General features: G+C 41.4%; 1 protein-coding gene across 1 annotated transcript; it reads left to right on the top strand.

Moving 5' to 3' along the window:
* Positions 1-436: 436 nt before the first annotated feature.
* dap (death-associated protein) lies at positions 437-13,494 on the top strand. Its single transcript, XM_020087790.2, has 4 exons — positions 437-715; positions 1,829-1,928; positions 8,565-8,607; positions 11,933-13,494. Exons 1-4 carry the CDS (start codon positions 661-663, stop codon positions 12,050-12,052), a joined length of 318 nt encoding a protein of 105 aa, XP_019943349.1. The 5' UTR covers positions 437-660; the 3' UTR covers positions 12,053-13,494.
* The last annotated feature ends 1,793 nt before the right edge of the window (positions 13,495-15,287 follow it).

The following is a 15,287-nucleotide window of genomic DNA, read 5'->3' as shown; positions in this document are numbered from 1 at the left end:
CTTTATGATTTGAATATGTGTGTGTGTGTGTGTGTGTGTGTATTGTATTTGCCTTTTACTTTGCTGTCAAAGCACTTTGTAAACTCTGTCTTTAAAGGTGCTATATACAGTTTGTGTGTGTGTGTAGATGAGCACCTGCATATACAGGTAATATTCACAAGTAAAAATACATTATACTGTCATAAAAGAACAAAAACACTAATATCCAAGCAAAACCACTCTTTTACAATAATAAAAGTGTAATTTGGTAAAAACAAGGAAGGCAATACATTTAAAGCTTTGATTCATTCTGCTGTATTTCCTCAGTGCTCTTATTTCAAAAGCTTTGTCCAAATACACATTATGTATATATTTAAATAACAGTTCGTAATATGTATATATATATATATATATATATAAATTATAGCAATTCCCTTATTCTGACATCACCTTGGACATGACTCGTGCGACTGACGTCAGCGCGCTCCTTGCGTCCACTCGCCGCCTTGAAAGCTGGCGCATGACGTCACCACGCACCGTTTCCAAACAATAATCGAGGAAAAGCCACGTTGACGTTCCAGACTCAAGTGAGCTCCAGAATCAAGCTGAAAGATTTCAGTCGCGTCCCGACGCTCCGGCTCCCTCACCTCACCTCGCCTCAGAGTCCCGCTCGGAGCTGACATGTCGTCACCGCCGAAGGAGAAGGTGGAAACCAAAGGAGGACACCCCCCTGCAGGTAAAGATCCACGGACTGTCCGTGCTGCTGCTCAGAGCTTCACACTAACTCGAAGGCCTTTGTGTTCTGCAGGATGTCATTGTCTTAGCTAAAAATCAAAAATCACATGACGGTGACTAACAGACTGCACAGAGGCTGAAGCAGCTGCTGACAACGTGGCTCCGTGGAATCTGCTCCATTCGTACATTTCCTCACTTCCTGATCCAAGAGAGATCTCTGCAGCCCCAGTAGAACATGGACATCCTGTGCTCTTATATGAGGGTTTCATGTGTTTTATATGTGTCCCTGCGTGTCGATGACGTGGAGGTCACGGAGAGAGAGAAAACTAAGGTGTACGTGGACATGAGCAGTGGGCCACCGCGGCTGCAGGCCTGATAGTGAGATAACGAGTGGGACCTCGCTCCCAACCTGTGATTAGAGAGGAGGCCCAGGGAAGCAGTTTAAGCAGGCCTGCAGGTGTGTTGCTGTGGGTGTGTGAGCCCTGACATTATCATTATTCTTATCTGTAGAGAGGTCAGAAGTCACAACAACTGTCCTGCAGCCGCTCAGAGTCTCTTGCTCAAGGGCACAAGTCTTTTAGTTGAGGGATAATCAAACTAGCTATGCCTCCCAGCTGTTTATTCACCAATTAATGAATCAAATTGTTTCTCGATAATACTTATTAACTGTTTAAGTTTGCCAGTGCCGTCATCAAACCATCATCACACTTTTAGGCCGTTCTATCACAGATGGAACCTATCGAATCAAGTGTTACGTGTCTTGGTATCTTCCTTATCTTCCTTGATAGAGGTCACAGAAATGCAGTGAAAGAACTTTAAAACGATATGAGAACCATTTCTCTGTGACCTACATTAAGAGAGATATGAGAAGTCAAAGTCTCCTCCAGAAACTTTGTTTTTTTCCATTGATCGGGATCAGTGACACATGACATGTTGTTTCTCTTGTGACCAAATCAACACGTCTAATATCATTAAGATCCACATGTTTGTTAAATATCTATCTATGTATTTCCTAATTCTTCTACATTTAAAATGAATTACACTTATGAGCTCTTGAGGTAATGTCCTTCCCAGATTGTTTTTTTAATTTCCCTCCTTTGTTGGTGTGTTGCAGTGAAGGCAGGAGGGATGAGGATAGTGCAGAAGCACCAGGTAGCTGCCGTCCCAGAACCACTGCCGAAAGAAGATGACGACGAGGAGTACGTCAGCAGCAGGTAACAAACCAACGCAGTCCTGCAGAGTGAACACAGAACAAAAAAACAAACACAAAATTAACCACAAAGAGATAAAATCACTGCAGAGATGTCAAACGACGAGAGGAGAAACTCGAAACGGCCATAAAGATTTGGAATAATTGCAAAGAGGGAAATGACCACAGATAGACTCAAAATAACCAGAGAGGGATGTAAAACAATATGACTTACCACTAAGAGTTAAATCAATAGCAAAGAGAGACAGAACAGCTGCGAAATGGTTCGAAATGACCACAAATAGACTCAGAGTGACTACAAGAGAAAGATATTAGAGATGCACAATAACTGAAGAAACAACTGCAGAAAAATGCTTAATGACCACATGACTGCCATGTCATCTTCAAGTTTGAGTGTCTTGATCTCAGGGGAGGGGAGGAGCTCACTGTGAATCAGTCTGTGCTCATGCAGCTCACACATGCAAGCGTTTACTAAAGTAAATCTGAGAGACCGTCGAGTGCGAGACTGTGCGACTCCATGGCTTGTTAGTAAGATATAGCTCCCACACAAATAATAAACAATGCACCACGCCTGCTCTCACTTTTCTGTAGGGCTGCACTGTATGACATTTTGCTGCAGACCCCTTGTGTGCTGTTGCCACAGCATAGATGACTAATTAGAGAAAACAACATAATTGCTGCATAATTACAGCATTAGTATCAACAACCCATTTAGCTGTTTTCCGTATAAGCATGTTAGCTTGAATCCATTGTTTGTCCCTCTGTAGATCCATTGTGTGAATTGGGTGGCGCATGTTCATGCTTATTTTCAGTGTGTGTGTGTTTGTGTGTGATATTAAGAGTAAAAGACAATTGTTTTTTTTTAAATGAACGTTTTTTTGTTTTATTCAATAAATAATATCCGAGGAGAGAAATGGAGGGGAAAAAAATGTTAATGCCGACGTCTGCCTGTCTGTTGAGTAGAAACTACTGGACATTGCAATGACTTTAATTTTCAAATTACTGGTAATTCAATTCATTGCCTTCATTGTCATTGCACAGTGAATAATGAAATGATGTGATGGTACAGATGGCTACATAACTCACACACAAAGTTGTAGTCCAACAATTAACAGTATAAAAACTTCTATAACAAACACATAGTAAACAGAAATCCACTTAATGGAGAGCAAAGCTGCTGCATCTGTTCATGCCATTTAATTTTTTTATATAACTATGAAGTACTTTTCAATTTTTATATTTATATGTCTGGAGTTTATGGTTTGAGGCTTTATTATGATCCAAGCACACAGTCTTAATAACATGGAGCATTTAGGACGTGTGCAAATCCACTTTTGCTACTTTAACCGTGGAAAAGTCTTTTGACTCTAAAAAAGAAAAACACCATTTATGTCAGTTTAATTTTTGCAATTTAAAATGAAAATCAAATAACCAATGTTGTGTTTTTTTTAAATAGTGATTACGCCCACATACGTCCACTCAATATTCATGAAGGCCTGTCGGCTGTGTGCTTATTGGTACAGGTGGCATGTTCACACCACATATCAGTTGGTGTGTGTATTAATGAGAGGTGATAAATGGGAACTGACATGCAGTGCAGTGCAGCAACAGAGTTCAAGTACTTTGCCAACTGTCAAGAATTTTCCCGTGCATGTACTTCATGCGTGCAGCCTCACACAATTTATCGTATGTTATGCTCCTCTTCTCTTTGCCCCAAGATGATTGACACACATAGAAATAGCATTTACAAAACCAGTTGAAAGTTTTGAAAGGAAATTGTCCAAAACCCAAATATTTTAAGTTTACAGTGATATAAAGCAGTGCAAGGCAGAAAAAACTTCCATCAAAGAAGCTGGAATCAGGCAATTTGTGGTATTTTTGCTTTTCATGAATCAGAATTCAGATTTCAAAGAAATGGCTCCCTACTGTTTTTATGATTATACTATCTCCTTTATTACTTGCTTTGCTTCTCACTTAAAGATGCAGCCAGCGAAATGCCTGAAGTACAAATTTTAAAAAAAATGGTTCTGTAAACTGGCTAGAGAGCCATACAGCGTTTAATAGCAGCCTGAATATTTATTCTGCGAAATATTTCCTCTTTATACGTTGCAGTCAAGGAAGAGGAAATATGACTGGGGCAGTGAAAATAAATTATATAAATAGTGCATTTTAATCACGGAGGAACCCCATTTTAAATCGGCCTTCAACTTGATTAACTCCCTTTGGCCCGGCTAGTTTACCTTTTTCTCGTGAAACGATCATCTTGAACTAAAAATTATGTGTCAGCCCATCCAAAATAATATGCAGAGCACCTGCACTGCATCGATAAATACAGTTGGTGAAACTCTCACACACACTCTGTCCCTCTCTGTGTCACGGTGATGGACGTCTAGCAGGTGGCTGCTGGGTAAATTTCACATTAGTAGCAGCCAGTCAAGCGTTGTAGTCAGGGGAAAACCTGCCGCACCCAATCTAGCTGAGATGGACAGATGGGGCAAAGAGGGAGAGATAGGTGGCTGGGTATGGCGAGGAGGAGAGGGAAGGATTATTTTGGTATGGCGGCCGGAGGATGCCGTGGCGATAAGAAGGGGCATTACTCAGTAAGAGAGGGGGTAATAGAAGAAGGGAAAGGTTGGAGCAGAGGGCGTGAGATACGGGCAAAAAGCATAAATGAAATGGAGTGCTCCAGCAGAGGCTTCCTGCTCACCAGAGCCCATTTTCCACTGGTCAAAAAAACACTAACACACACTAACAATGAAAATGGATCAGGGTCACATGACAGGTGTTAAAAGGCTCCGGTTCTGATCTGCACTGATGGCAACAAGACACCCGGGTGAACATGACATCGAAAATTACACATCAGGGAAAAAAAGTGAAACTCTTCTACAGGCAATGGGAAAGGAGACAATTGTCTTTTTTAGGGGTTTTACCTGCGTTTAAAAAAGATTGGTGTAAAAGAGGTGTAACTGCCTGATGGATGCATTTCTCAAAAGCACCAGGAACAAATCTACTAACTGTTGATGTAAAAATTGCGATGGTGCTGTGAGAGATTGAGAATCAGAGGGAAGAGGTGGTGAAAGAGCAAAATGGATGAAATGATTTTTTTTCACTCAGTGCTCGCACATTTTTTGTTTTTTTGATGAGACTATCTGTGAAAATGTGTAAAGACAACATGATCATGGGCCACATGTCTGTTTGCGCTGTCACCTCCCCTACATGTTTGGTCGGGAGGTGGATGTGTTCCTGACGCTCAGATAAAGATGAGCTGGTGCTGTATGTGTAGGCTTTGCACATGTAGCAACTGTAGTCGACTGTGCAGAAAGCAGACAGCCCATGGTTAAAAAAGAAAGTTGAGAGGAGACAGGCAACAGGCATAAGTTTCTATAGCAACCACCACCTCGCCCACAATAGAAAGATTCCTGCTCTGCTGAAGCGAGAGAGAGATGGGTGGGGCAGTGGTGGTGGTGGTGAAGCTAAATATAGAGATGGCGAAACCTGGAAAAAGCATTCATGTACATTTGACTCTTTTTCAGTTATTTGTTCAGATTTGCATTCTGTACTGTATCTGCCTCCCTCTTTTTTCCTTCTCGTCCTCCCCCTCTCCTCCAACACTTCGCCTCCTTTGGCACGAAACAAACTCCTCCCCAGGATTCCCCACAGCTCTCTACTGCCCCCCGCAGGCTCCCTCTGTCTCCTGACGCAGCCACACAACCACAGCAGAGATCCGTCACTTTTGCTTTGCCTCGTGTGCCCTTTTCCAAGTTCAGCTTTCCATTTCACCACGGAGGTAGAGAGCCATTGGTCGCATATTTCTTATTTCTCATGCTCTCGTGTTGTGTCTAGATTCAGGTATGGCGGCGCATCGTGCCGTTTTCTGAATCCTTGATTAAAAAAGTCTTCACACTGATCATCTGCCGTCTGTTTAATAACCATCACTAAAATATGTCATGTGTCTTTATAGTATCTATATTTTCTGTCTGTCTGACTTTAAATGAAAGGTTTCATACTTGTGACGGAGTCTCTGACAGGCTGACACATCACTCGTGTTATGTCTGTCTAGACACATCTGCAGACTGCCTTTTGTTGGAGGGATTTTAAGGCCAGAGAGATGGAGCAAAGTTTGACACTAACAACATTCAAATGCAGTAGTTTTACACCTCCCCTTCGTCTGCAGTCAGTAAATCAGGATTTATCCTCGGATTGATCATGGAGGCAGATGCATGTAACAGTCCTGCATAGGGTGGATACAACCCATGTGAATGTCATAACTCACTTTAGCTACTGTTACATATGTACTCCTCAATGTATAATGTTTTTGTCATTCATCAAATAACAGCTGACTGGGCTGTTTTCATCATTGTAGGAGCTGACTGTTTATAAATCTAGTTTACTGCTAGAAGGGCTTGTTGGATTGAATGAGGAAGTCTGGGATCTCGTAATGCCAGCATTCTATTTTTCTCTTAACTACCATGGGTGTAATAAAAGCAGATACTCCTATGAAGCATGGTCCTCCTAAGATGACATTTGTACATAAACATATGCGATGAATCTGTTTTCTTCATCTGACACATGCAGACCAATTCTCCAGTTCTGTCGCTCATATATTGTTCAATTATTTAAGATTCCACTTTGAAGCCGAATGTTAGCTCGAAGCTTGCAAAACCACTTCAGAATTAAGTTGAATGAGGAGCACTTGTTAATAGTATATGCTCTGGTTTAGTTAATTGAATTGCCAATAGGAGGAAACCATAGCGATAGACACAGCACTTCACAAGTTTCAGTCAGACAACTCACGTTCAAATGTTTATTGCAGCAGCAGTAGAACAGTTTGTGTTTGGCATCTAGGCTCCGACTTAATCACTCCCCCTGATATGATTACACAGATATGATGGAAGTGACGAGCAAATACTTTCGGATACCGTCGGAGCCTAAAGGTGGATGCTGGGGTGGTGGAGGGGCTGAAGCAACTGGTAGCAATACTGCAGCAGCATTGCGAGCAAAGGGGTTGATGGGAAATTTCTCTCTGCTTCAATAGGCAGCCTAATAAGGTGGGCGTGTATAATAGATGATTGTGGAGAATGAGGTCTGTCACATGATTGGAGCAGCGCAGCTGGAGTTGGCTGCCTGAACTAGCTCGAAGGGTTCGCTCCATTCACGGTGTGAACATTTGACAGGTCTTCTTTGACGTGCTGTCATTGGATCCCAGAATAAGAGCATGTTTTGAATTTACAACTTGTTAAAAATCGCATTTACTCCAATGGTTTTAAAATGACTATACTTAAAACATTAAAAAGAGAGCCTTAAAATGAATCTCAAGGCTAACAGCTCCATTGACTTCAGGGTGAGGGGCCAATGTGCTGATTCACCATTAGATTAGGTTGGTGACGTGGCATTTTGATTGTGAGTAGATCGTCCAAAGGTAGCGCTCTGGATTTGTTCGCCCAACTTAAAAGTTGTATACAACTGTGTTTGTGTGTGTGTGTGTCGAGATTGATATCTTGCACTCAATTTGATAAGATGTGCTGTGTATATTTCCCTAAAACCTCAACCCCACATTTAACAAGTGGTTATTGAGGAATTCAACATATCCAAGCTTTAATCTAACAGCAAGGTAAATATTCTGATTGAGATAAGCAGCAGAAGGCAACTCACTGCCAAGATGTTGATTGCAGAGATCCTTAACCATTTCTAAGTAATGTCCAGATGTTGTGGAATTCGAAGCAGCGTGGGTGCTGGCGGTTGAGGTTGCACTTTGTCGTCCGTGTCCGAAACTTTTAATCTTTTCAACATATTTAGGTTGTTAATGGGGTAAGCTCGGAGCTGGACACGCTCGCTGTTATAACTAACGTCATTGACTGGAGTTTTGAAGGTGGCTACCACAACCGTACTCTTTTGCCCAGGGGGGGTGACAATGTCATAAATTTCAACGCCGCTCATTTGTCAAGTCAAGGTCGATACTTACCTCGGGTTCCACATTTCTCCTCCTCGACTTTTCCCTGCCTCCATCCCTTCCTCTACGTCTGAGTGAGCGCTCGCCTCCCTCTCTCCCCTATTGTTTCCCCCAATCCTCTAACAGTCCGTTATTATATTGGCTTTTTTGCTCCTGTGTTTCTGTGCCCTCTCATCTCTCCTTGCCACTTTCCACCCTCCTCTGTCTGCCCTGACCTGCCTTTAGCCCTGATCTCCCTTCCTCTACTTTTCCCTTCTCCTTACCAAATCCTGTCTTTGTCATCATCTCCCTCCTTTCCAACTTTCTCCTTCCCTCTCTCCCCTCCTCTCCTCCTGTCATGCTTTCATCCAGAGGCAGTGAGCCCTGGTGTTTGGCCAGGATGAATTGGAGCTATTTAAGCTACTGGCAGGTCGTGTGTGTGTTGGTGTGTGTGTGTGGGTGTTATGTGTGAGGACAGGTGAGGATGTTCGTGTTTTGGTGTTCTGTGACTTCGTGTGGGGGCTTGACATGGCCAGATGGGTAACCTTTCATAAACGTTGCCATTCTGTAAGCCTGTGCAGTGTATGATTAAATCACACACACAATCACCAGAGAGAAAAGCCCAAGATACACACTCTGCTCAATGTCAGCTATGTTTTTATACTGAAATGTAATTTTCATTCTTTCTCTTTATCTCTCTTTCTTCTTTAGTCCACCAAAGGCTCCTGTGATCGTGTCTGGAGTGGTTACAAAGGTAAGACACACACACACACACACACACACACACACACACACACAACCAGTAATGTTGAAGTAAGCACTATGAGCTGGTCTATATCTGGGGCATGAGCTCAACAGGGAGAGGTTGAGGCTCAGTGCTGTGATAAAATGAGAGAACAGTATAAAAAAAAAATTTTTTTAAAGAGACTTTTCTCTCTCCACTGTTGCCAAGTGCTTGATCGCTGTGGGAGAACTGTTTGGTTTCTCTCTGTAATATTCTCAAAATAATAATAGCTATTTTATTTTATGTAGTAATAGCTGCTGTAGTCTGTATTATGTGTAGTCTCTTAAGACTTACCAGTATGTTGAACCACCGTACAAAATAACCACCACCACATTTTGCAACTTAATTTAACCCACAGCTAGACACAGCTTCAACAATATATATGTTCCAGTGGTACAGCTGTTCCTCCGACTGTGGGTTTTAGCAGCCTTGACCTGCCACTTTAAAAAAGGGTTGAAGTCTGTTAATAGCTTCAGCCATTTTGTCGCATATTGACAGTTTGTCGTCCTTATCGGGGCAGAAAGCTGTGAATCAATACGTGCATAGTTGAAGACATGTTTTAAGATCATGTCGGGCGTAAAAGGAGTGATACAAGGGACCATGACTGTTAAAAATCACCTCATTAAAACCATAAGTGATTGGTTAGAATCCCACAATAGAACGAATAAATAATTAAGAGGTCTTAAAGACCACAGACACAGGTGGGTCTGAAGAAATACAAGTTATGTTATAATGACAATTTGTGATAAATAGTAACACTATAGCCATAATGGGAGAGGTATATTGATATCAAACTGATTTAGATTTACCAATTTTTGTGCATGTGGGGTAATCAATTTGTTAAATTATCTTAAATTACCAACATTTGATAGTTCATTTAGAATTCATTCCAGTTAAAATTGTACAATGTTTTAAAATGGAGGGATGGGCAATTAGTATTCAGGGTTAAAGTAGAGCAAGGAAATCAAGGTAACGACAATGTAGTGTCATCTTTCCTCTGAAGTCATGGAGACGTGTGTGTGGTTAAAAAAGTGTCCTTGACTGGCTGAAAGGCTCTGTATCCTGCTGTGTGTCTGTGTTTGTGTGTGCCTGTGTGTGTGCTTGCAAAAGATAGCGTTGATATCAGCAAGGTGGCAGGCATCCCATTTATCCCCCTGATCCTCCTCTAGCCTTCCCATTTGCCCCCCTATCACTGCCATCAAACCCAGAGGCAGGCACTGCACAAAGCCTCAGAAAAGCCTCACAGGAGCTAAGTGAAACACTTGTGTGTGTGTTTCTGTGTGCGCAGATTGTGTGGTCCCCTGGGAAAAAAATAAAAAAAAATAAAAAATTTCCTGGCTATGTATTTTCTGCTTTTCTCTGGAATGGTAGAGCGGGACACTAGAACTCTGTTGTATAATAAATGTTATGTGATGATTAAACCAAGATCATGTTCACATCAGTCAATAAACGTCAAGATAATTGTCATTTCTTTTGATTTTAAAGACTAATTTTTGCTCTTGAGTGAAAGTTGTGGTTTTCAAACACTTAATAAACAGCAAAGCATTTTACAAAAAGGTCATCAACTTACTTTTTTACCTCCTCACTGTGCTTACACAATGCATCATCAATATATCGATGTATAATGACTATTTGTTATATTGCAATCGATGAAAATTATATTGCAATAATAATTAATTATATTTTGTTATTGCCCAGCCCTAGAAGATGTATGCTCATTTATTTTTTCCTGTAGCCGGGATCAGACTGACTAGAAATTCTTATCCTGTGCTGCCAAAGAATAAAATTTTCCTCTAGAGATCACAAAGGAAGATGTGTTCATAAAATCCAGATCCAAAAGAAGTATTTTCATACTTTTATTTTACAAGATTTGTTCCCATTTAAAGATTTGAATTTATTTTAAGAAAATTGATTGTATAATAAATAGCAAATATGCTATAACTTCTCCAGATAGATTGATATAGTTATACATAAACTAAAGTAGGACACCAGGAATAACAGTTTGCTGCAGTAATAGAGTTAATTTGTTGAATTCCCTCCTGTACGTCTGCATCAGTGGGATGGAGATAAAGAGGTTCGAGCTTCAGAAGAGAAGAGAGGAGAGGGCCTAATGGAGGTCAGATCCATCCTCTTCCCAATACAGTTAGCAATGGAATTGGCTCTAAATCAAAGGAACACACACGTGCACGCTGAAAATGTTTTGTGCCCACCTACATACAATGTGCAGACATGCAGGGGAAAAAAATAAGCACATACAGAACACGGCCAACACACCCATGCAGAGGGAGGATTAGGGTCACCACCAAGCAAGGATGGGGTGGGCGAGTAAAGTTCAGCGAAAGGCTTAGAGACGCAGTCGCTGTGTGTCTGTATGTGTAGAGCATGGATTTAAATTGGCTGTATCACTTTATCCATGTGGAAATCCGAAGAATTACGAATATCAAGTGACTTTCACATACGCCAACATCTGGACAGATAATCAGCAAAACACCAGTATAACTAAGTACTATAGTCCAGTATTATAAATTATAGAATTAAAACCGTCAATAATAAACCTCTCATTTATGTATGCAGCAAAGTAATGTGTGTTTATTGACATGTGAGTATGCAGTGCCACAGCTCATCATTTATCCACACAAACTTTCTGTTTTCGCATAAATGGAGTTGAGGAAAGGAGAAAGGAGCAGGTGTAAGAAAAGGAAAAACCCAAAGAAAGCTGCTATGTAGAGATAAAAAAAAAAAGAAGTAAGGATAACCTAGAAACAAGAGGAACTGAGTCATACTCGTTGAAAGTCTGACTGGTTTGGAAGATTCGTAGCAGAAAAGTTGCAGTGAAGCTTGTGACTGGTGTCAAGTGACAAATGTACAATGACAAGAATCTAAAATATGAAGCTCTTCATGTGCAGTTAGTTCTATGGGAACATCAGCTGTCGTTTCTTTAGGCTTCATGTGATGGGAAACTGCTTCAAAACTGCAAAATTCTGGTCTTCATGAGTAAAGAAGCCCATCTGACTGGAGCAATGTTGTAGTCCCTTATTTTGGGAGCAATTTCCTCTTGTTTAGTGCACACAATATGCTTGAACTAATTATAAGGTTATAGGGCCTGTAAGGATGAGCTTCTTAGCCTTTTATACCGTGGCACTGAGAGTTCAGATAGACGGAACGCATTCACATGGAGAAAACATCTTGAGTGCTTTGAGCTCTCAGGGCCACCGTACATTTGTGTTGAAATTTAAAGCTTTAAATACAGGTCACTCATCTCTAATGTCCTGATCACTGACTTTGTTCTGTCCAGGGTGATAAGGACTTCACCCCAGTTGCTGCCCAGGTGGCCCACCAGAAGCCCCAGCCTTGTGTTCCCAAGCTGTCCTCTGTCCAGCAAATCAACCAGCACATCCACCAGCCCCGCAAGTGAGCCAGGCACCAGACTAGAATGGCTCCGCTAACTCCACCAGCCGGCCTTCCCAACGAAACACAGAGGATGAAGAGGTTTCCCCACTCGGCACAGATCTCCCCCAAAATAATTGAAGTAATTTTTGTGACCCTGATGCTAAAATGGCCATTGTAGGAGGCCCACTCTTTACACCCTTGCTGCAGTGGTGCAACTAAGTGCTGCAATTTTGGATCCATTCCTTAAGAGAGGTTGTAATAACAGTTGTACAGTCTTAATATGGTATAAATGGGCTGAGGGTTTTCTTAAATGGCTATTTTAATTGGATTTAATTGCTGAGAAACTGGTCTTAGATCTGAGTCTCTGGGGGGAACTCTTACTCCACCGATGTGCTGACCGATACCACGTCACTGCAACCAGCCAATTACGACATATCTGTCAATCAGGCCCACTAGCCAACCAATCACCTCCCAGTGATGAGCCCAGGCTCCAGCCTTCTACCAACGAGCTTCACAGACCAAAAGAACCAATCGACTAATCCAAGAGGTGGACAAAGGTCTTACACGATCGCCACAAACCAAAACCACAGAGAGCACCTATCTAAATTGCAAGAATCAGTTCGATGCAAGTGTATCACTGAGACCGTTGCCAAAGTGCATGTGCACAGCCTGGACCAGAGGAAGTAAAAGTAGAGTGTTACATGAGAGCACTAACCCGTCATTAGCCCAAATACTGAGGTTACCATCGACTGACAAGCATTCCTTATGATGCCTTCCCCCATATCCCCAGAAGAAATATCCATCAAAATTAGATATGACTCATCAGAGTTTTGAAATATATCCACACTAGAGAAGAAACAGATTTTACAGATGTCAAGTAATAACAAATGAGATGACCCATTTTTCTGTAATGATGGCCATCATTACCCAGGATGTTACCTGATGCATGTCCTTAATGTTGTGACTCAATATGGCTACTTAGAATTATAGCAGAAGTAAACGATGCTGCTTCCCTCTTGCTACAGTGTCCCCCCCGTCCTTACCTTTAAAAGAGAAGAGCCTCTCTCTCCTCTCATCCACTCTCCTAGCAATGTCGACAAATTTTAATGCAAACCTGCTTCGTCGCAAAAAATGTCCCCCACTGTGCAGCACACGCAAGCAGCGCACACAAACGTGCACCTACCTTTTTCCTTAATCACCAATCCCCTTACACTCAAGTGTCATTTGTTGCAACAACAGCAATGTTCAGGTTTCCAGGAAGGAAAGAAAGAAAATAAATTTACCTTACCAAGAATGAATGATCTCATATGTTAATTTAATTAAGTTTAAGAGTTTTATTTTTGTTTTGTTTTTCTGTTCTTTTTTTATCATGAGTAAATTGTTCAAATTGTACAAATCTTTAGTCGATGAGTGGACTTGGGTAGTAGGTGTGGTTGTCATAGTAAATAAAGATATTGACTATCTTGACATATGTCTTTTTAAGCTTGTCTTTGGGTGAGAGGGGCGATGACTGGACAAAAATATTGTGTTGTTTTAGCTCACTACTACATAAGAGGAATGACAGATTTGTGACATTTTATACATTTTAAATGAGTAAATAGTTTTTAGGAAGTTCACCCGTCCTCTTGAGAATTTGAGCGTCCTGTGGTGAATTAGCACCTTGCTCCAAGGGATGAGGGCTCAGCTGGTGTTTTCAAATGAAACAGAAGCATCTCTCCGAGAGCTGTGTTTTTCCCTTCAAAACACACACACACACACACACACACACACACACACACACACACACACACACACACACACACACACACACACACACACACACACACACTGTGCACCAGGTGTTAGTGCATGTAATCCATTTTTACGCAAGCATCTGTACCAAGGCATTCTGTCAGCTTATGTTAGCCCAATAAACCAGCCAGTGCTGGCTTAGTTGGTAGGAGTCTGTGGCGGCAAGCTGAAACACCCCATTATAGCAGACACAATGTCCTTGACTCTCCGTGTTTGTATGTAGTTCTCTCAACATGGCAGACCTCTCATCCCCTGCCGTGTCCTATTAGACAGACTAGAGGAACACAAAGAGAGTATTACTGCTAGAATATGTCATAGAGACCCTGCGCAGGAGCCTCTGGTTGTATGAGTCTGAATTGCACAACAAAGACGGTAAATTGGATCCACACGTCTTCTAAAATACTTTCATAGCTTGTCTACTCCATAACACTGACAATTAGGATCCCCCTTAATTTCAGTACCAGCAACAACAAAAATCTGCCCATGAGCAAGGCACTGCCATGTGATGTAGGTATAATTAGGCACGTTTACTAAAAAAAAAAACAGTAACCATGACTCTGCAGGCAAAATAGATTTTCTGTCTGTGTCGATCTGACTCCAAAACACGGTTGTTGTTTTTTTAGCTAGTCTTCCACCACCATAAAAACAATCAAGGTTATGGCACTTCACCCTCAGCACTGAGCCATTCTCATTTAGCGGCACTTTATTACATTAGCTTTGAGTACACACCACTAGTTGCCGCCGGCCATGTGGACCTCAGGAACATTAAAACTGGCTTCAACTAGCTGGGACGGAAAATCGTCCATCCATGCCTCTGTTTGCTCAGGCAACAGCAGGAGGAGGAGGAAATGTTGGTCAGGTCAGGAACACGTGAGATGTGCACATAGTCGTGTTGATAAGGCAGCCGGGCTTAATTCACAAAGTTACTGTGACATTTTGGCTCCAGTGTTACAAAAAACGAGACAGATTTCTCCTCCTACTTCTGCTTTTTTTTTTTTTAAATCAATATTCCAACTATCACAGGAAACACTCATCAAGCAGCATATATTATGTCAAACTAACCCATTTACTGTCATGTTACTGTTGATAGAGATGGTAGAGTACAGTACTTCTTTTTTTACAAAGTTTGTTGTTATCAAACCCCCTGAGAGATGTTTTTTAATGTGTTTGCATAAGAAAGCTATTCTCTGCCAAGTTTTCCCCCACTTTTAATCAATAAGGGCACCACCACTCAGAATTCATTTTTAGTTTGTACATTGTAAATAATTTTGGTGCTGATTTACATTCAGGATGTGATCATTTATTCATACTTTCCAGCCTTTTCACAAATGGAATTCATTACCAAGGACCTACTTTATCCGTGATTGCATCAGAGTATAATTTCAAAACCAAGAGGGGGAAAAAACTAATTATATTGCACCCATATTCTGAGGGATTGTACAGATTACATTTGAGGTTTGATAAATCCG

Source organism: Paralichthys olivaceus, chromosome 17 (genome assembly GCF_024713975.1).
Source record: "Paralichthys olivaceus isolate ysfri-2021 chromosome 17, ASM2471397v2, whole genome shotgun sequence".
Lineage (NCBI taxonomy): Eukaryota > Metazoa > Chordata > Actinopteri > Pleuronectiformes > Paralichthyidae > Paralichthys > Paralichthys olivaceus.
The sequence above is the reverse complement of the archived record's forward strand: the minus strand, read 5'-3'. Positions and strand labels throughout refer to the sequence as shown.

Coding starts and splice junctions, on each gene's coding strand:
- dap (XM_020087790.2), top strand. CDS start 661: ATGTCGTCACCGCCGAAGGAGAAGGTGGAAACCAAAGGAGGACACCCC. Junction 716..1,828: donor AGGAGGACACCCCCCTGCAG/GTAAAGATCCAC, acceptor GGTGTGTTGCAG/TGAAGGCAGGAGGGATGAGG. Junction 1,929..8,564: donor GAGGAGTACGTCAGCAGCAG/GTAACAAACCAA, acceptor TTTCTTCTTTAG/TCCACCAAAGGCTCCTGTGA.